This window comes from Peromyscus eremicus, chromosome 13 (genome assembly GCF_949786415.1).
Source record: "Peromyscus eremicus chromosome 13, PerEre_H2_v1, whole genome shotgun sequence".
Lineage (NCBI taxonomy): Eukaryota > Metazoa > Chordata > Mammalia > Rodentia > Cricetidae > Peromyscus > Peromyscus eremicus.
Genome location: NC_081429.1, coordinates 46815475 through 46837049, shown reverse-complemented (window position 1 = coordinate 46837049; position 21575 = coordinate 46815475). Strand labels below are relative to the sequence as shown.

At 45.9% G+C, this 21575-nt stretch overlaps 1 protein-coding gene across 1 annotated transcript in view; it reads right to left on the bottom strand.

The window, feature by feature from the left end:
- Nucleotides 1-2186: 2186 nt before the first annotated feature.
- Nucleotides 2187-21575, bottom strand: part of Klf7 (KLF transcription factor 7) — a 50167-nt gene continuing 30778 nt past the window's right edge. Inside the window, exons 3-4 of the mRNA XM_059278124.1 lie at nucleotides 12200-12323; nucleotides 2187-5972 (exon numbers count right to left, since the gene is read on the bottom strand). Of these exons, the coding sequence (XP_059134107.1) occupies nucleotides 5921-5972; nucleotides 12200-12323 (176 nt within the window). The 3' untranslated portion in view covers nucleotides 2187-5920. The remainder of the gene's footprint in view (nucleotides 5973-12199; nucleotides 12324-21575) is intronic.

The window sequence follows — 21575 nt, the reverse complement described above, 5'->3', positions numbered from 1 at the left end:
AATGTCAAAAAAAGGCATAACCGAGGGCTATAAGACTGGGTACTTCTGTGATATATTATAAATACCAGAGAAGGCCTGAGAGAATGTGACGGGGAGGTGGGGGGGAGGGGAGGGGCTGGGGGTAAGTCTTTCCAAACACGCTTGCTAGACACGTCCGGCAAAATGAAAATGTATAGTGCAAAATTAAATTTCTTCAAGCAACTGTGAAGAGGGCGATAGAGAGTGGAAAGAAAAGTCACGGTGCCTGGGGAGTCATGTCGTATGAGCAGGAGTGAGGGTGCTGGGGTGGCGTGGTGGTGTGCGCGGGAAGGGAGAGAGGTTCCGACAACGCTCAACGTTTATTTTTGCCTCTGTGTCAGCAAGGAGATCTGGGCCCTAACAGGTGTACTTTTCCTCCCTGGAATGGAGCAGAAGTGAGAACGGAAGAAATCAAACTATCTGAGCTTGGGTTAGGAAATGCATGCTGGGAAGCAAACACAAAAGAACCAGCCCACGAGCCCCCAAATCTTCAGGACCCGATTTACAGAAAGTGTTCTGCCTCTGGTCCCAAGGGCTAGGGTTAAAATGTCCCCTTCCCCTGCCCACTGCTCCTCCCCTGTACATGGAACTAACTCCCAGTGGTGTGGTTTTTATATACTGGCATTAGAAGCATTCATCCCCCCCAAAAGAGATTAGGCACTGGTGGCTACCCCTCTTTACCTTCTGTGAAGGTACAGTAGGTACATATGCACACCCATGAAGGTGTGTGCACACACACCACCCTCATTATTCTGATGTGGGGTCCTTTTTTTTATGGCAGTAGACAGAAGCTGGGGTTGAAACTGGGGTCAAAGCTCACAGTTGAAAAAATCGTATAAATGGTCCCCAACCAAGAACACATCAACCTTCCCTCATGACCACAGAGAGGGAGCCCTGTTTTGAAAGAGTATCTTGTTTGGGATATTTTTGATGTGACAGCCTTGATTTCACTCTCATTTTGGATACCTGTTTCCCGAGGACTTACACGCAAATACAGAACACCCGAAGAATACAGTACTCTATTGGAAGAATGTACACAAGGTTAACTGCAGCTTAGTTATCCCCTTTCTGGGATCTGTTAGAGGAACCGGGAGAGGAGATTGAAGTGTTAAAAACAAGAAACCCTGAAGCCTCAGGCATTAGTCATGAGACACCACACTTCATAGGAGCAGACTTTGCTTCCTTTGACATATTTCTGTCGTCCCATCTCAAATGCTTCCAAAGATCCTCAGAGAGAAAAACAGGCCATCAGGAAGGCAGCAAAGCACACTCGGGCTGGGCCCTCCAGTTCCAAATGAAGTATCACCCATGTCTCCCGAAACGCAACCTGGACACTCAGAACAAGGGATCCTCCTGCCCCAACTTCTGCCGCTTAGAGAAAATTTGAGGGGAAACTTTCATGAATTTATTTCAGCCAGGTCCGACTTACTAAAATTTCCATTTGGACTAAATATTCTGGGGGCAAGATTTCAGTCATATGTGGACGTGGGGGTCTTTTTGTTTCTCTGTTTTTAAGGGGAGAGAAAACAGACGATTTGTGTGCTCAAATGGATTGTATGCTCCCTATCTTTGTCCTTTTGGAGCAACGTATGCAAGAGGAGAGAAAAGTAGTTCCTGCTTGTACATTAATTACGAAGTGACTTCCAGAAAGGAAATCACTCAGAACTATCAAACACAATCACTGAGGTCTGCACTGGCAATCTGTGTCTTTGGGCTTTCCCATGGGAGGCAGCAGTGGAGGCTGCAGGCAGGATGTTCTGAATGCATGGGGCTAGCCCCAAATCCCAACCCCAATTATTTTCCCTTGGATGCAAATAGACATGGATCATTTGGAAGCTTATCCCAAATTCAAGTCCCCAAATAAGCTCTTCTCTGATTTCAAAGAAGATTTTAAAAAGTAAAATAAAAAAAAAAACCAAACCCTAAGAATCCATTCTGCTCATCAGGCATGAGGTTGGCTGTCTTTTTACCCTGTTATCATCAGGCAACCAAAGATGAAAGGTAGAGGAGGTGCGCGTGGGGAGGTGATGGCGGGAAGAGAGGAGTGTTGGACGGACTCTATGAAGGAATTTGGGAAGGACGGGGAAATGGCCAGCATGAAGGTCATTTTTGGGGTCTCCAATAGTTTTACAAAAATGCAGCTTTATCATGGAATCCAAACATCTCTCTCTTTTTTTTTTCCTGGACAAAATGCTCATCACCGTGAGGCATGAAGCTGGGCCAGTGAGCCGACAGTAGGCCAGGAGGCCAGGAGCAAGGAGCAGCATTACAACGTCAGGTCTCCACATCCCTGACGGTCTTGTGGAGGAGACAGAGGCGTAATTTGAAGTAAAGAAAACGCCAGTGGCTTTAAACACGTCTTCTACGCAGCCAACTCTGGACCCTGGATAGAGTGCCCGAGGACAGCCTATGACACACTATGCCAAGTTTGTCCTTTCAAATTTGAGATCCCTTGGACTGCTGGGAGGTAATGTTTTAAATAGTGAAAGGGATTTTGTGTTTCCAATGTCCATTACATCATTCCAGATAACCAGTCCTCCTGGGAGCAAAATATATGTTGAGGTCATTTCTTGGAAAACCTGCTTCCCCTGCCTCCAGAGGCTCCAAGAGACCACCTCTGCAATTTGAGAAAGGACTGATGGTTTCTCACAAACCTATTTCTAAAAGGTCCAAGGGCTGCCCACTCCACGCTGAGGGCCGGTTATCCTCCACAGGTGTCCAGTGGGGCTCAAGAAGAACAGATTCAAAGCCACGTGCTTAGCACCTACCAAATTCTCAGGCCAATTCCCACAGTCAGCAAAGGACTCTGAAGCAAGCAAGCACCATCATGGCATCTCAGGGCACCCTGCTCCGAGAGAGGACAGGAGCAGATTACAAAGGACCTCACTGATACAAAAGAGAAATTACCAAACATTTCCGACACCAAAGAGGACCAAGGAGCCTTTGTTCCGCCACATTCCAATGAAACCACGCGTGACGAGGGACAGAGAGCAACGATTACTCTTTTGCGTATTTTTTTTCTTTCTTTCTTTTTCTCTTTTTTTTTTCCTTTTTAAATAGAGCCTTGCATTGATCCGTACAAAATTTAAATTAAGTACTATAAACCTTAGTAGTAACATTTTGAGAGCAAGAGCAGCCCCAGCCTGGGAGAGAACATCGGTAAATCGTGGCAGCCATGGCTTAATGCCATCCCTGGCGTGTGCGTGCATTCATGCTGGGGGCTGCAGAAAGGGGAAAGAAACAAAGCAACAGAATTCGGGTAGTCTAAAGTTTCATCTAGTGCACGGACTGGAGGTGCTACAGTTCCATACAGCTGAGGTTCAAGGTCCCTCACACATCCTTCATCCGAAAAGGATGCACCACACATTCAAATATAATCCCATGGTTTGCCCTGATGGACTGGCTGCAAAATGCACTCAAATGTAGGAGAGAATGAGATTGTCAGTAAGCAGTGCTCCAGTATCTAAGTCATGTCCACTTTTAAATCTTTGGAATAAAACAGATTTCTTTTTTTTTCTTTAATACCCTCCAACTAACATATACATAATTGCTTCTGGCAAATGGAGTGTGTGTGTGTGTGTGTGTGTGTGTGTGTGTGTGTGTGTGTGTGTGTTCAGGGTGGTTTCTTTTTTATTATTATTATTATTATTTATTTTTGGTCTAAATTGAAATAAAAAAAGAAGTAAAAGAAAAAAGAAAATTCTAAAGGCCGGACCTCAAAATGCTCCAAGTGTCCAACTGGAAGCTATAGCATTTGTGACAAAGAGGTCCCTTCACCCTCAGACGAGCAGATTCAACATTTCAGTGAAACAAAAGTTGTAGAAAGCTGAGAACCCAAGCGTCAAGGATCCTGAAGGTTGCTGTCATTGTGTGTCTGTGTGGCTTATATTGTTACTATGATTTCCTTTCAAAGACTTCAGTTTTGCATCCCAAATATGCATGGGGTCGCATTTTAACAGTCAATGAGTCAAGCCGTCAGAGGAGGGTGGGAGGGAGCCCGCTGGTATGCAGGAGCAGCAACCATGTGTGGACCAAATGCCATTTTTTTGTTTGTTAGACATGTCTTGAAGGGATGGTCCCAGAATATACAAAATATACAATCTGCCCTAATAACCACCCCGCTTGCTTGCATAGGACATTTGATGGTCCTAAAGGCAGTCTTTGGAGTTTAGACCAGTGCCAGCTAGCTAAGAATTCGGGAAGATAGAAATCAACATTGGATGTATGTGTGTGAAATGCAAGTGAGCAATACAATCTCCTTGGAGTCAGCTTTCAGAGTAAATATGAGGCCTCTATTGATCCTGGGTGCTTTAGGTCACAAGCCATGGTGGGCCTAGCCAAAAGAACCAGTTCCCCTCCCCCCAAAGAAAGCACCCGCCTCAAACCCTAGACACATCACAAGAGAGACACCTCCATCCTTTCCTACATGGACAGCCTTCACTCCCACAATGGGATGTTGAAATATGTATTTTAACAAGTGGGTACCACGAGCTCAGTGGGTAAGAGGGAAGGGATGGGATGATGTTTTGTGAAGCCTCTAGACTTGGGAGGCACCCTCAGATTCCTCCACTCCTGGACAGAGTGATTATTTTTGGCTTTTTGTCAGGTCATAACCCAGAGTTAGAGTAAATGCGCAGCCGCCCTTTGAGACTAGTGACATCTATGCTGTAACTGGTTAGCGTGGTGACACAGCACAGCAGCTGCTCACTGTGAGCTGAGGTCATCACGCCTCAAGGAGGGATGAGAGAACTGTGATGTCCCATCTGATTGGCTGCTTCGAGAGCTGGACATCCAGGTTCCGGGAGAGTCCTGGAGAGGTTTAGTCCATGGAGAAAAGATAAAACATTTAAGCTTCCAAATAAGCTTTTTTTTTTTTTTCTTTCTTTTTCAAGTTTCCATTAGCAAAAATCAGAGAGATTAAAAAGAAAAAATCTAGCACTGGCAAGGAGGTGAGGCTCAAGGGGTGTACTGTGACTTATCATCAAGGACTTTGTTCTCTTGGCCACTTTGCAGTCATGCTAGAAGTTTCCAGAATCCCTAGTGCATATGATGTGCGAGAGTCAAAAAGGTAAGAAAAGAAAATTCCTCCCTTGAGAGTGAAGTCTAGAGAGATGCAGGCCAGAAAGGTGTAAGATGTGAATCCACAGTCTGCCGCGCGCTAAGGCCGTTGGTACCGACTCCAGAGATCTCAGTGGTCCTAAGAAGAACCAAAACCGACCGACAGTTCCGGGAGGAAGTGTGACGCACGGAATAGTAGGACTTTTCACACACAAAGGACAAATAAACCAGGAGTTAAGTTTGGCTACCAAACTGCAATTTGGTTTTCTAGGTCAATTTCCCCCAACTACTTAAAAAGAAACGTTAGTGCTACACATGTGCAACCGTGAGATGTTGGATTCTCTTATCAAGTTGCACTGAGAAGCAGAGTTAGGTAAGCCCCTCGTACTGCCGGCCACCATGGAGACATCCATTTGCTTTTCTTTTCTTTTCTTTTTCCATCGGTAACAGCGGGAAGTAATTCCAATAGTGCTGGAGTCGGCATCCAGCGCCTCGCTGAGTTCGCCTGCCTTCCTTCTTCTTCGTCTTCTACCATCTGGCTAGGGCAAGGCATAAGAAATAGACGTATATACTTTAAATATAGTTGAGTGCATGACAGTGGGTCTGTGTGTGGGTCTGTGTGTGAGAGGGTGTGTGTACGTGTGCGTGTACAAGTATGTACACAGAGGTTTGTAAGCGAGAACTTTCTTCTGCGAGGCAGCGCCCCCCGCCTGAAGTCCAGCCCTCTGCCTCACGGCCTTTCCTTCGGACACTGGCTGATGCCATGGCAACTCTGGCCTTGACGGTGTTTCGTTGTTTTTGTTGTTGTTGGTTACTTTTGTTTTTTGTTTTTGTTTTGTTTTGTTTAGATATGTCTCTTCATATGGAGAGCAAGATGGTCAGACCTGGAGAAACACCTAGAATGATAAACAAAGAAGCTCGTTAGAGAGGTCCAGCTTTTACCAAATGATCAGTCTTAAAGAGAGATGGCACCCATGAGTTACGGAGAGATGAGGAAGTGTACTGGAGGAGCCAGCTAGGGTTAAACTGCTTCCATTCAAACCCTAGTTCTTCCAGGAGCCTTGTGGCTCCGCTCACACAGGGATGCTCACAGCACTCTCCTAGGCTTGTGCAAAGGCTTAAACAAAACGAGTATAAGAATATCACGTCACATGGAGCAGGATGTCAATGCATGTTAACTGTTATGATTATAACTATAATTATCTAAGACGGAACGAATGTGGAAGTGCTTCCAGACACAAATCATGCTCATACACTGTAAATACAATAATGAATAATTGGCCTGTATCATCAGATAGTGGAACACTGACGTTTCAACACCCAGATTGCAGTCTCAAGCTTCACAACGAAAGCCCAGGAATGCACTACCTGTAATTCCCAGGCTCACACAGGCATAATATACTCACGTCAAGGCAAAGAATGGAGAACAGTGTTCACAGACTGAGTATGTTTTTATAGTATATAGAATGTGCCAGAGTATCCTCAACACTACCCTAGTGACATCTCCATGGTGAGTCAGTCAGTCTCTGTGTGTGCATCTGTCTGTCTGTTTCTCTGTGTGTTAAAGAGCTGAGCTGAGGCTACATAGGTAGAGAATAGGAACTGGGACTGGGGCTTTTGGACTAACACTTGGTGCTTCAGTTCTATAATCGAGCGCCTTCCTTGGCAGATGTTATGGCCATCTTCCTTCCTCTTTACTGATAGTAGACACATGATAGTCTCTTGGGTAGAAACCCTTTTACGTTCTCAGTAGTATAAAGCTGACCTTCCTTCTAAGGTGAAAGCTATGGAGGCATTGATTGCTAAGCAACAGTCATATGACTCACAGAAGCCAATGGCAGTTCTTAGCTGCTGAAATTACTGGAAGAGAGACACGCTCCTTCAACTCGGAATGCTTAATTGCTACGAGATGAGCTTGGCGTTGCTAGTGCCTATACTGTAGCTGTGGAAAAGCCTTCTGGAGAAGGAAGTGGGCAGATAAGAGGGTGGAAGGGAAAAAAAAAATCCAGATGATATCTGAGAACCTGGATTCAGCCAACCTTCAAGACAAACTGAATTCCATTCCTGATAGTTATCTGAGCTAATAAATAACCTTTTATACTAACATCACTCTAAAGCAGGGTTCTGTATCTTGCCATTGGTATAGTATAAGCATTTCCATGTTCCAACACTGTGCAATCTTAGGTTCTGGCTGGAGTACATGTTCATGTAAAACAACAGCCATGCATGACCCTGGCTGTGTGCTCTCCCTCTCTCCCTCTTTCCTTAAGCCAGTCCTTGCCTTGCCTATAAAAAACATTCCTAGGCATCCCTGTAGCCTGAGATAGCCCCAACACTCAAAACCCTGGCTAGGACATTAGCAAGCCACCCATTCAGGTTTGCAGAGTTTCCTGTCCAAAGCAAGACTTCCTTGTGCTTGTTCATTCTTAAAACAAACAAATCACAAATCCACCCTGTCCCCTGACCTCAACAGTCTCCACACCCTCTGTTTGTGCCCATTCCTTAAATAGGTACACACGCACAACAAAACCTAGGGAGATGAGGAGAAATAAGACAGACAGACAAGGGAAAACTTACGGGATGGGGAAACCACAGCAGAAAACAACCTAACCCAAGGGTACCCGGATAACAACCCCAGCCCCACCAGCTTATTTTAGGCCCTAATTTGGAGTAAACAGCTATATAGACAATCCTGCTGAACTAACTCTGAAACAGATTTGATTTATTGTAAAATAGTGATATAGCTAAATGGTCTTCGGGGAACTCAGCTTTAACCTGCACAATTCCATACTGTCATGGGGGCCCACTGTCTCTTCTCCTTCCTTCCCCCAATTCCCACCTCTTTTGCTTTTTTCTAGCACCAACAGGCTGCTGCCTATACCATTTCTGGAGACGCTAACCCTCCATCATCAAAACACAGTCCTTAAAAATGGAAAAGGGGGTTGAAAGAGACAGAGCAGCTTTGAAGATGGAGGTTTTGGAGTGTCCTCCAATGAGACCCTGGAAAAAGGCAAGAAACAGACTCCTAAAACCTCCAGAATAGAATGAAGGCTGCCAACACCGTGACTACAGCCCAGTGAGAGGAACTTCTATTGAACTTGGAAGCTACAGACCAGCAAGAGGATGATTTTTGTAATGTAAATAAACATGAGACATCTGTGGTCCCAGGTTGTCATAACAACCAGAACATCAACCCAGAGGATCAGTGGTTAGGGTGGAATTAGGACCTGAGAGAAAACAACAGAGCAGTCTGTCTGTCTGTCTGTCCAGTCTGTCTCTAGTATATTGAACTGGTGAGATGAAGAGGGAGGGGCCTTGGCAGAGGGGTGAGTCTCTTTGCTTTTCTTCTCAGGTTGTGGGGATATCTCCCTGATGCAGAACATTATTAGTCACGTGTGTTCAGCTTCTCCTCTGCTTCTCCTATGGCAGGACATCTAGCCATATATGTTCAACTATCTATCCTTATCCTTCAATCTTTCTCAGGAAAAAAGCCAAGCCCTTTAGTCTGGTATGAAATACAACTGTGTGCCAACTGACCCAAACAAACATCTTCATTTGCTCAAATTCCAGGAAATATTTGATAGTTAGACTTAGACCAGATTCCCCACAATTAAGGTTTCCACTCAAATTCAATACACCAGGTTAGGTACTCAGTCAAGATTAATTTTCATTTATCAGTTTATACTTACTGAGCTCTGCATAGAAACAGGAAAGAGGAACGGATAAACTGGGCATCTAGAAGTCTAGAAGTGCAGAATCCAATCGTTTGAAGGCTCTCACGCCCCAGGAAGTATTCATAATGGCACCACAGTCTAACGGCTTTCAGAACAAGGCCTTTAGTGACTGAAACTGGTATATTATGGAGGACTAGTCAAAGCCTAGGGTCATTCTCTTGCTTATGGTCAGGACCCTCTGAGGTCAAATGTGTGTTAAGCCAACTGCAACCCTCTAGGAGACTATGAGGCTGAAACATAGCTACTACTCTTTGTCATCTAAAGGTGTACTGCTATAAATACTAAAACACCCCCTCTCAACTATCCAAGACCTTTTAGGACCACCTTGATGACAGTCCCCCGGATTCTAACAGCCTGTTGGGAGGAGTGTTACTCCGCCTGTTGCCTGTAGAACTGAGCCTTCTGTACCACCATCAATAGCCTCACGCTCTCTTGGCTGGGACAGGGCCTGTCCCTCTGGCACTGGATCACTCGACGGGCTATACTTGGTTCTGTCTGATGATGAGGATGTGGTGGTATAGTCACCTCACTGGTTTCCCCTCCAACCTTAACCTGAAGCCTGAAGTAACAAAACTCAGTGTCTTCAGGGGCCAGTAGGGGGAAGTATGTAAGTGCATTGAGCCAAGTATAAAAAGCGCATAGCACTCCCAGACTCTCTCTTTCCACTTGGGATAAGGCATTAGGTATGAAGAAATAGTGCTCCTTGTTAGAGGAGATAACTCAGAAAGCAGGGGAGTACTAGATAACAAATGACTTGTTTTCATGCTGGAGAGGCAATAGGGAGTGGTGGGGATAGCAGAAAAACAACCATCACAACATGTGACCGTTATTCAGCTCTAGTCCCTGACAGCCAGCTGGGAATATGAGCCTATGGTGGTCAGATACAATTGTTCTAGATCAAACTAGACATACGGACTTGTTTGGTATGTGACACTTAGCAATTTTAAGCAGGAGGAAAGAAAAGAAATACATATAATTACCTCCTGTATTTTTAAAACACACACACAAAATAAAAGTGTACATTATACATGGTATATGTTTAAGAAAAGGGAGGTTAAACCTCATTTAGCCTCTACAGAAAGGGGGCTGACTGCTCAAAGTCTGAGGCCAGCAGCAAGGCATTCACACACACTGTGAAGCCATCAGGGCACAGGATCCTGTTACCAGCTGCACACAGCCTCCATTTGCAAAGGTCAAAGTCTCCTAAGGAACGGCAGCTTCCCATCACTCCAGGGCTTCCTTTCATCTGCCCTGGGGCCTCACGACAGTTCCCAGACCTGTCTATTCTTAGCTCCCTGAGGAGTGAAATGAGAGGTACGGCCTGTCAGGAGACACCAGCGAGTTCCAGCCCTCATTCATTCCTGAGGTTGAAAATGGACTCCTGACCTAGGGCCGGGGACTCTGGCCTACTCAAACGCCCCCTCTGTATCGCATCGCAGAATTGGTGCCGTCCATACGGCAAATCCCATCTGCAAAGACCACGGTGTATTTTGATGAGGAAAACAGAGCAAGTGACTAACCAGATTACCCATCACTGCCATTTCCTTCACACCCAACAGGCTTGGAATATTTTCCCACATCCGTCACACAAGGGGGTGACTGACTGCTAATGTATCGGCTGCTCCAAGTTAGGAATTCCTCAGTGGGTTGTGATCTGGCAATTTCCTCACAAGTGCTCATTGTCCGCTTCTAAGCATCAGGGCAACCCATAATGCCACCATCTCCAAGTCCCAGCCTCAACACCCTTCAGAGACGGGTGACTCCTGCTGCTACATGGTGACAGCTCACAAAGAATTCATCCTCATCCCAGTTGATAACAGTGAAACGCTCTTCTTCACAGGCCTGTGGGCAGAGCCAACACCTGTCGGCTTCTTTATTAGCCAGGGCCGGGGAGGACTGAACCGGGGCCATGGGGGATAGAGGCTGAAGGATGGTGTCCAACACAGAGACACACGGACGGGACACCCTGAGGAAGAAAAGCTGCTGCACTCCAGAGGCCTTCTAGGGAATGGAATGGCTGTGGAACAAGGGCTGTGTACCTGGGTAGCAGACACAGCTCTCCAGGCAGTGGCTGACACTAGCTGCTAGAAGCTCACTTCCTCAGGCCTGGGGGGAGGTTATCTCCGCACTCCAGGAGGCATGGGGTCTTTATTTAGTTCTCAGAGGATGAAGATAAGAGGAAAATAGCCTCTTCAGGAAGAGTGGGGTGGGGGGAGGAAAAACACAACTGTCCTTTATAAGCATCCCCAAAGAACACCAGGCCAACTTGGCAGAGTGTGGACTTGGACATGCCTGCTCTACTCTCCAAGCAAGCAGACTCTCAGAGGAAGGCCTGGCCAGTGGGACATGCAGGTGTGGAGCACAGGGACTGGGAGAGGCAGGAAGTGAGAGAGATCTCATTTCCTCCCAAGGACAGCCAGGCCTCTGTGGACATCCTGCTCCCCCTCCTCCTGCCACCCTGCAAGATGCTGTCCAAACCAGGGAACCCTGAGGCTTTCAGGGGCTTTTATTGTATTAGAAGCATTTTTCTCATCATAACTGAGACCTTTAGTATTGCATTAAAAAGATGGTTAATTTTCTTAAGCTTCCTTTTAAACACAGAAATAGGATTAGACGGATAACATGCTCAGATGCAAGCCCATTATTTGATTATGTCTAAACCTAATCCTGCCTTCACCTTGGCCTGCAGAGTCTCCATTTTGGGGTTTATCGGCTGATAATGCCAGGGCTGTCAGATACTATTACTTGGCTACTATCTGGGGCTACGTGATCCTTCCACTATCAAATGCTGAAGGTTTGAAATTGAATTACAGGATGAGTTTGCAGAGTTTGGCCATCTTTGGACCCTTGAGCATATCTTCATCGAGGAAGGAATAGTCCAGATGTCCAAAGAATAGGCCCTTCCTTGAGTAAACTCATTTCCAATAATGCTTCAGAAAAAAAGTCTTAGAAATGAGCCTTTCTCCCATTAATCGACTTCACTGTGGAAGATGAGGGAAGGTGGTGTGGATGATAATAAAAAGATCAGAAGAAGCAACTATGATGAGATACTCTATTACCTTTTCCAGTATACTGTCATTTTCTGTCTCATCACTTCCGCGTGAGGAGTGGTACTGATGTCTTGTTTCTACCCAGTGACTAGCACTGTTCGTTAAAGGCCAATGCTGAGCAAATGCTATGCCACCAAATTGAGAACCCGAATTTATACCATGTAAGAGTATGCTTCTTCTCACTTTTTTTTAAGCAGTAGAGACGTAGAAGGTATTGCTAGGGCCATGGAGCTGGGGGTGAGACGGGCCTGTGACTACTCGCACATCACACGCACGGACCAGCCTCCCACCTACAGCGCGGTCTCCCTCCTCGGTCCGGTAGCTTCCGGGTGGCCTTACCTGTCACAGTGGTTGCACTTAAAGGGCTTTGCACCTGTGTGTTTCCTGTAGTGCCTTGTGAGCTCATCGCTCCGTGCAAAACGCCACTCGCATCCTTCCCATGAGCACTTGTAAGGCTTCTCACCTGCAGAAGATACGGAAGGACCATGGTCAGCAAGGAAGGACCTCACGCCTGCTCGGGTTCTGCTGCCTGGTGGCCGGTCTCAGAAAACAGCCTCTCAGATCATTTTAGGGAGACTAGATTCCCTAATATAGAATGTCACTTTTTTTTTTTTTAAGCCTCCTGGTGTTGAGTTTTTCTTTCTTTCTTTTTTTCCCCCCTTTTTTTTAACCTTCAAAAGTGGCTTTACAAGCTCTTCAATTCTGGGGCTGTCATTTCAGTTCCCAGAGTCAGGGCATTTCCTTCAACTGGTGAGGAATCAATTTTTATTTATTTTCTATTCCCCGGAGCACTCTGAGCCCCATGGTCCAAGCAGAAAGGAAACGTGCTATTTTCATCCGGACCACAAATGCTTCTAACTCTATTTTTCTCAAGAACCTACAGTCATTTACTATTTCAGTCTTTTTTTTTCTCTCTCTCCCTTTCCCCGCTCTCCCACCGCAAACCATAGCCAGGTAGCTAAGGGACAAGAGAAACACCTTTGCCTCCCAGAACCCATGTTCCTTCCAGGAAATGGGACTGGATGGACAGACAGCAGGACCATTGACTGAGAGAAAGACAACAATCACTTCCCAATTCCTGGCATTCATGGAGAAACCTCCCAGAGGTCCTCGTTAGGAGGTTCCCATGACTCGGTGGCTCTTCTAGAGTGTTCATACTAGACAGCAATATACATCATCACAAAATGTTTTAGAAGTCAATTTGTAGAGCAAGTTTTAGCCGCAGAGAAGCTGCGGAGAAACATGAAATCTGAGCACTTGTGCTCAAGTGACCTTTTCACAGAGTAAATACAGATGGAGGAATATGTAAGAAAACGTGCATGACTTTGCCGGGGGCTTTTTTTTTTTTTTTAAACCCATCACATCTGTCATCAAATAGGACAAATATTTATCCTTCTAACTATATAGGGAGCTGGTCCTCATTAAGTAGAAAAAATAATGTTTAAAAGTCCAATGAAATCCTAACGTGGTGCCCCTGCCGCTGAAAGGCTGGTGAGTACAGTGGTTTAGGGTCCACAGTCAACCTTCCTGTGGTCCTACATCTGACCACAGGCAAGGGTGATTAATCTTGGGTGGCTGTCTAACCTTAGGCAAGTTAACAAAGTTCTCTGGGCTCCTGTTTTCTCAGAGATGACAATAACGTGTACTCCTAAAAGGTTTATAAAAATTAACAATCTAGCTTATATGTTACACACTAATTAGAAACAGTAGCTGGCACACGGGAGACTCATATTATTGGTAAATATTATAAAGTATACAATTTGAGGGCCAGGGAGACGGTTCACTGAAGTGCTAGATGCATAAGCACAGGCATATAAATAAGCATCCCGGATGCCATGTCAAAGAGCTGGGTACAGCCGTGCACTAGAGTGAGACAAGCTGACCCCCGGAGTTCACGAGCCAATCAGGCAGCCAGCTTGGCCAAGCTGGTGAGCTGCAGGTTCAGGGAGAGATCCTATCTCAAAAACCAAAGTGGAGAGCAACTGAAGAAGACACCTGATGCTGACCTCTGGCCTCTGACCTCTGGCCAGAACACACATTCATGAGCACACATCTGCACACGCACCTGCATACACACATAGACATAGCCACACGAGCACGTACATACCACACACACACACACACACACACACACACACACACACACACACACACTTTCAAGCTACAGTATAATGGATGTACGCATCTTTCTGCATTTTCAACGGCTACACATCTCCCACCACACAACAGTTAAGAAAACATTACCCAGTTACAGTACTTGACCTATTTTTTTCTTTCCACCTTTTCGTCCCTTTAAACTTGACTAAAAAGCACTCACAATTCTCCATTTCTATCACCTCGAATCAAATCAAACATGCTTGAAAGTCCCCCCCCCCCCCAAGACAGAGTTTTTCTTATGTATCCCTGGCTGTCTTGGAACTCGCTCTGTAGACTGGTCTGGCCTTGAACTCACAGAGATCCACCCGTCTCTGCCTCCTGAGTGCTGGAATTAAAGGCGTGAGACATCACCACCCAGCCATACTTGCAATTATTATTTCATTAAACTGCTCTGCAAGACGCAGTACAGAAGGAGAGTGAGACATGAATTTCCTTCAAAGGGAACCAAGGATACACGGAGTGGTGGGGCCTAGGAGGAAAGATTCATTTATGGAAGTGTGTGTGTGTGTGTGTGTGTGTGTGTGTACACACACGCGCATGCATGTGTAACACCAAGCTGTGCTGGGTTCACCTTATTGCTAGCTCCTTGATGAGAAACACTGGGAAGGATACACCTGCTGAAGAGAAGAGTAAAGACGTGCCCTCAACTTGAGAGTCAGCACACTTGTGACTGTGCTGAACTCTTTACTGTGGCATAAACAACAGGTTTCTTGGACCAGGTAGTTCGCGACTAGCCAATGAACCTCAATTCCTCCCCTAGTTCCTGCGTTTGCAGGAGCTGCTTGGGAGAAAGGCCTAATCGGACGTCAGTTACAAACACTAAGAGCTCACGGCTCCCGACAGCCAAGGCTGGAGTCAAGGCGGTCCGCTTCGATATTGAGAAACAGGGAGACAGTGCACGTCTTAATAGCTCTTCAGTATGTATGTGGACGGAGACAAGGCCAGGGTGCCCTGCAGGAATGTTCAGAATGAGAGGGCTGCCACAGGAGAAGCAAGCTACCCCAGGGCCCTGTCTGAAAGACTAGTGGGCATCAGCTACTTAATGCTATGGATCACTCACAGGGCTCTCTGTTCTCTCACATGGAGACCTGGTACAAAATTATATATATATGTATGTAAATATGAACAAGGCACCTAAGTGTTCAGAAATTCAAAATGCCTTCCAGTCCCAAAGACATAATAACAATAACAACAACAATAAATAGTAATAATAATAATAACAACAACAACAATAATAATAATCAAAAGCCTGCTGTTTCCTAGTACCAGGGGTCTTTGTTCCAGATCAATCTCACACAGGAACTGGCTGGCCCAGCATAGGTAACGATGCTGTGAAGGGTCCAGAAAGGACAGAGAAGAGAGGAGACAGAAACAGGGGCACTTAAGGTTTGGTTTCCTCGTTTCAAAGTGTTTGGTTTTTCTCTTGCTCTATTCTTCTAACTGTTTAGTTTCTTCAACAAATAACACCGAAGTTTTGGTTATTTTCCCCGAAACACTGCACTTGCCTGGTTCGTTCCCTGCACACGGTCAGCTGTCCTATGCAGGAGGGAGTTCAGAGTCCAGGAGCCTGTGACTCTTTTGCCTGCAGAAGGCGTGATGTGGTTCAGAGCCATTTCCCCCGGCACTGCCTTCAGCTGTGGTCGGGCACGATGCAGAGCAGAGCAGAGGTCGGGCCCCTTTGTGTCTGACATCCCAGCCCAATGACATTAGGTGACTCACTGGGCTGTTTTTGTTTTTGATTTCCTTGATGTCTAATCAGTTTACCTTCAAGTTAGCACTTTTGCAAATACTCATTCATGAGGAATTTTAAATAATCACAAGAGAATTCAGCAAAATGAAGGAGCTGTGCCTGAACACAGGGTTCAGAGGTCAGAGGAGCAGAAAAGACATATGGTGTTGGGAGCAGGGGACTTACGCTGCTGTCCTCCACATTTTGTGCCCAGATCCTTAAACGGGTCTGTACTGGTGAGGCAGGTCTGTAAATTTTTGTTAGAGTTTTCACTATGGTCAGGATGGCTTCTCCACAGACCCCTAACACCTCACTAGATCTGAGGTGTGGAGCACTGATACCCAAAAGGCATGAATTCTTATCCTACTAATCTACCTATGGAAAAATTTGCTCACTTCATGAAAGGTTTAACCGTCTTTCTATATAAAGGAACTTCCCTGTTTGATTACTGAGAGAGAGGGAGAAAGGAAGGGAAGAGAAAAGGAGGAGAGAATTGGGGGGAAGGTAGGAGGGAGGTGGATGGAAAGATGGAGAGGAGAAGAGAAGAGCGAGAAAAGGAGAAGGGAGGGGAAGGAAGGTGGTGGCATAAGATGAAGGAGGGGAGGCAGAAAAGGATGGAGAGGGAAGAGAAGGGTAAGAAAGGCTGGAGGGATGGTGGCAGCTGGTCAACTCTAAGTGAACTAGGTAAGCTGTTACTCAGTTCTTCTCTCCACTTGACTCTCTCCTTCACCCCGACTTCCTTCCTGTCTACACCGGATACTCCTCCAGGGTATAAAAATGAATCACACGGCAGGTGTGTGACATCCAGAATGGTTAAACCACTCATCCCGCAGCACCCCAGGAGTGAACAAAAATGTCCAGGAGAAGGGCGTCTGAGACAGGCGGATTCAGAGACAAATAAAGCATTAGGTCGGGAGTCCCCAGCGGATCACAGAGTAGATGCAGGTGTACACATCACAGAGGTGGCTGCACACCCAGCTACTGCGCACCCAGCTCCCAGGGCAGAAAGGAGAACACCCTTCAGAACCCCCAGGTTTCAGGCTGAATATCAAGAACCACTTTGCCTGGCTGGCAATCACCTCAAGAAACTTGTTTCCCTGGGGGAGACATGCCACCTCCGAGGTGATTTACAGCCAGATGAGGGCTCTTAAGGAGAGGTAAGGGTGCCTGAGAAACACAACTGCCATTTATCGAGGTTGAATTACAGCAAGAATTCATGCGCTCCTACAAAACGGATCTGAAATGGAGTGTGCTCTCAACCAGCATGGCATTTTCTCTGCCTCTCCCAGGGTCACTCTCCCTAAATTGTGATCAGCAGATCTGATGGATCAAATGACACCGTCATAAATACTTTCTGACCGTGCACCCCAAATATATGTAGATTTATTCATGAATTATATAAATGTACTAAAGTCCTAGCATGTTAGGCTACTGTAAAGCCTATATTCAATAGAGCGATCATTAAAAAGAATGAGGGCAAATTAAATATAAATAAAGTCATACATTATTCTTCTTGCACTCAGAAAGACTATAAATTAAATATAAATAGAAGTTATACATTTTTTTCCTCTTGCACTCAAAAAGACGGAGCTGCACAGCCCAGCTTCTGAGGCCAGGGTCCTGGCAGGTTAAGGGAAGCAGCTGCTCTAGCCCCATGCTACTGGTCTGCTTCCATTCTTGGCCCTTACAGCTCAATTCTTCTTAAAGCCGTCACAGAGGCCTTTGAAAATTCAAAATCACAGCCCGTGTCTCTCCCAGGGCACCTTGACATGTTCTACACCCATATACTCGGCTTCTTTGACATTCCATGGATTTTGTTTTAAGCATCCGAAACCTTATTCTGAGGGCTGGGAGATGACTGGGTAGGTGAAGTATGCTCCACAAAGGCAGGAGGACTTGAATTTGGAATCCCAGCACCCAAACGAACAAACAAACAAAAAGCAAACATTGTGCCACTCCCCTATAATATCAGAGCTGGGAGGGTGGAGACAGGATGCCTGAAACTCACAGGCTAGCCAGCCTAGCAAGATCAATGACCTCCAGGGTCAGTGAGAGACTATCTTAAAACCAAAGAGGGAGAGAATAACCGAAGAAGATACCCAATATTGAACTCCACACGCATGCATACACATGTGCACAGAGATTAACATACGCACATGCACACGCACACATACACCATTTTTCTGTGAAAGGTGACGACAGACGATACTAGACTACCACAGCCATTCCCACCTCAAAAAAAGTTAAAATGAGATACAAATGTTTATTAGTTCCCCACCATTCTCTCAGGAAAAAAAAAAAAAAAGTCCCAAGTCTACAGAGCCCTAAAGCATGCAGGTAGCATGACCTAAGCCTGGCTAGGCCACCTTTCTTATCTCATCTCCCAATCCCCCCCTTCCAGGAATCCCCATCTTGCCACGCCGCCTCTCACGTGTGCTTCGACCCCACGGCCTCCGTCCACCCTGGCTTCGCCCTACGCCTGGAACGTTCTTGTTCCTTCACAGAATTCTTCACTCAGCCTCTGCCTCAAGGTAGCCCCACCCTCACTAGCCTCCGTAGAAAAGCAGGTGAACGGTGACACGGTGGCGCACGCTGTAATCCTAGCGTGCGGGAGGGGGAGGCAGGAGGACGCCGAGTTGAAACCAAGCCATGTCTCTACATGAAACAAAGTGCAGACTGTCCCTCTACCCACAGCACCTACCTCCTCACTTTGAAATGAGGCGGCCTGGCGTTGCTGGGCGCTACTGTCCCCGCCCTCTGCCAGACGGTCAGCTTCAGGCTAGCACCCATTTTGCCCACTGAGCATGCTGTAGTACCCCTCTGAGTAGAACACACTAAATGAATAATAATAATTAAAAAAAATAATCCTTCAAACCTACTGCATCTTCCCTGTCAACAAACACCAGAGTCCACACAGGAGCAAGACAGCTTGTGTGAGTTCTAACCCCTTGCTGGCTTAAGAGGTAAAAACGTGTGCTGGGCTGTTTACGTCTGAGGTGCCTCTTGGAAGTGGACTAAATGTGTATTACTTCACCATCAGAGGTCATTTCCACCCCTTCCTCATCTCTCAGAGCCTAAAGGAAGAGAGTCCTGACCACCTGCATCTCACACTTAGGACCTAGGCCTCCTGAGCAATTGCCCCCTGGACAGTGAAGGGCATCAACTTACGCAGCCTGTTTATAAAGGCTTGCCTCTGAGGCTGGACTAGAAAGCATCCCTGATGGAGCAGATGCACCAAGCTTCAAGATCACCTTTAAGATACAGATGGTAGCATGAAATATGAGCATGCAGCAGAATTGCGCACTCAAGGATTTTTAAAAGACCCTTGGAAATGAGCAGTGTGCATGCAAATTTTCTAAATCCACTTCCTGATCTGCAAAGCGTCATTCTGAATCCATGTCTTACAAAGAGGAGAACTTTGACATGGTTAGAGTTCCGAAAAGGCTAATTTGAATCTTTCCTGATTTGCAACGTGATTACTAGGCATCCTGGTACAACAAGGCTCTAGTCCTCTCAGGGCCTGGGTTAAGAACATGGAAATGTCTCAGATTAGGAAATGGAGAGGCTGGAGGACATGGTAAGGGGTTCATTTTTCCTTTAAGGACAACCAAAGGCCATCCATCAGCAAAGGCCCACCAAGTGCTTCCACATCCCACTCAGCAGCGCTAAAGACTCTACAGTGTGGCACCCAGGGGAATGAGCCATCAGGAGAGACAATGCCACGAAGCTTTCCTAACACCAGAAACAGAACAACCAGCAAACGTCACTCCACGGCTTGGCCACACCAGCTCAGGCTTGCCGGTACCACCGTTTTAAAGTACCAGGACTGAGTTACTAATGGGCTCTGCTTTGGAGAATTGCCCAGGTTTCTCTTTGATTCCAGCTGTATCTTAAGTAGTTTCTCTTCTTCTCCAATAAAGGATTGGCTGACTGAGAGAAAATAAGACAAAGACTGTACTAGCCCAGAATATCGAAAGCATCTCCAATAGCTACTACATAAAATAGTGTGTCTGCACTAATCCATGCTCCACGTTGATTTTCCACTCGCCTGTTACTGCCTCACCCAAGGCCTCCCAGGTGCTAGGACCCACACTACTGCACTTACAAAAAGCAGTTATCCATTTTCAGGGCAACTTACTATCTATTCTTTTTTCAAATTTGTTCTGCAAACAGCTATAAAGCAATGGCCAGCTTAGGTTAGCCAAACTCTCCGTAGCCTGAGTATCTCCTTCAAGGCAACTGTTCAGAAATCACTTAAATCACATCCTCAAAGATGTGCAGGTCCTACTTCAGAACAGGGAGAGCGATGGGAGGGAGTTATGGCTTACTCTCACAGCTTCTGATATCTGTGCTGACCAAGGCAGTGGACACAGGCACATATGGTGTGCATACTTGAAACGCACTCAGGGAACAAAAGAGCTTAAACCTACGTTTCTAAAATGGACCTTAGAAACAGAGGCACTGTCAAACGCTTTGTGCGCCGGGTGGTGGTGGCACATGCCTTTAATCCCAGTACTTGGGAGGCAGAGCCAGGTGGATCTTTGTGAGTTTGAGGCCAGCCTGGTCTATAGCGCGAGATCCAGGAAAGTCGCAAAGCTACACAGAGAAACCCTGTCTCAAAAAAAAAAAAAAATGCTTTGTGCTTTTAGCGGGACTACATTCACCATGGAAAGTCTAACACATGGACTCAAATATGCCATCCAAAGTAATGCAGACTAAATTTTAAAGACCCACTCTACAAGGAGTGGAAAATATGACATATTAATATATTTTTTCATATTGATTTTATGTTATCATATTTGTGTGCATTGGTTTATGTTGCTAAAATTAATTTTTACCTGTCCCTCTTTTCCTTCTTGGCAGCGCTCTATTCCAGCTGAGCAAGAATTCTGCCACCGAGTTAACCCTCCCCAGCCTTCTTTTTCATAAATAAAATAAAAAATTGCCTCGGTGGCATACATATATGCTCCGGACTGAACTTCACAAGTCCCATGACCAACTCAACCTTAAAGGTTCATCCTCCCGAATATCACCATATTGCTGCCCGTGTCCGGCCCACGGCCTGACACCCGGTGTTGACATTTCTGTGTTCTTACCTGTGGGAGACACAAGCTTGCTCCCACACTCATAATCTTGCACAAACTCTCAACTACAAGAGGCTGGGAAGAGAGAGAGAAAGACCTGGCAGCCCCACTCAGTTACTGTACTTTGGTGGACTCTCAAACCTACTCCTTTATTCTCCTTTCTTCCCCATTCTCTTTCTACTGCCCCCCTCCCTCTTGCCTCTTATCTTTCTGTCTGGAAGGCTCTGGCAAACTCCCCAAATGTAACAGCAGCTTCTCTCCTTTGGAGGATTCTCCTTGTTGCTACAATGGGGTTGGCTGCCTGAGTCACCCTTCAATGGCAGAGTCTGCTTTCAGAAGCTTTGTGCATGAGTTTGGGAGCTCGAGCAGGTGATATTCAAGTTGAGATGCCAAGGTGAAGGCAGCAAACATGTGCATGGATGGAAACTCTGTAAGTTTAAATGGCAGCATGTATTAAGGGCCTGGGAACACAGGTTTGGAGCATTTAAGAAATGTTCATTCAATCGAAAGACTCAAAGAAGACTTCTTTGATCTCCCAAACTTAATAGATGGATGGAGTCTCCCCCTGACCAGAGAGTAAATTTCATTGAGGTCAGGAGCCATGATCAATTTGCTTACTTTATTCACAAAACATAGCATAAGCTTACTCTCTCTTTCTTGTGTGTATGTGTGTGTGTGTGTGTGTGTGTGTGTTTATTCATACACACACACACACACACACACATACACACACACAAAACAGAAG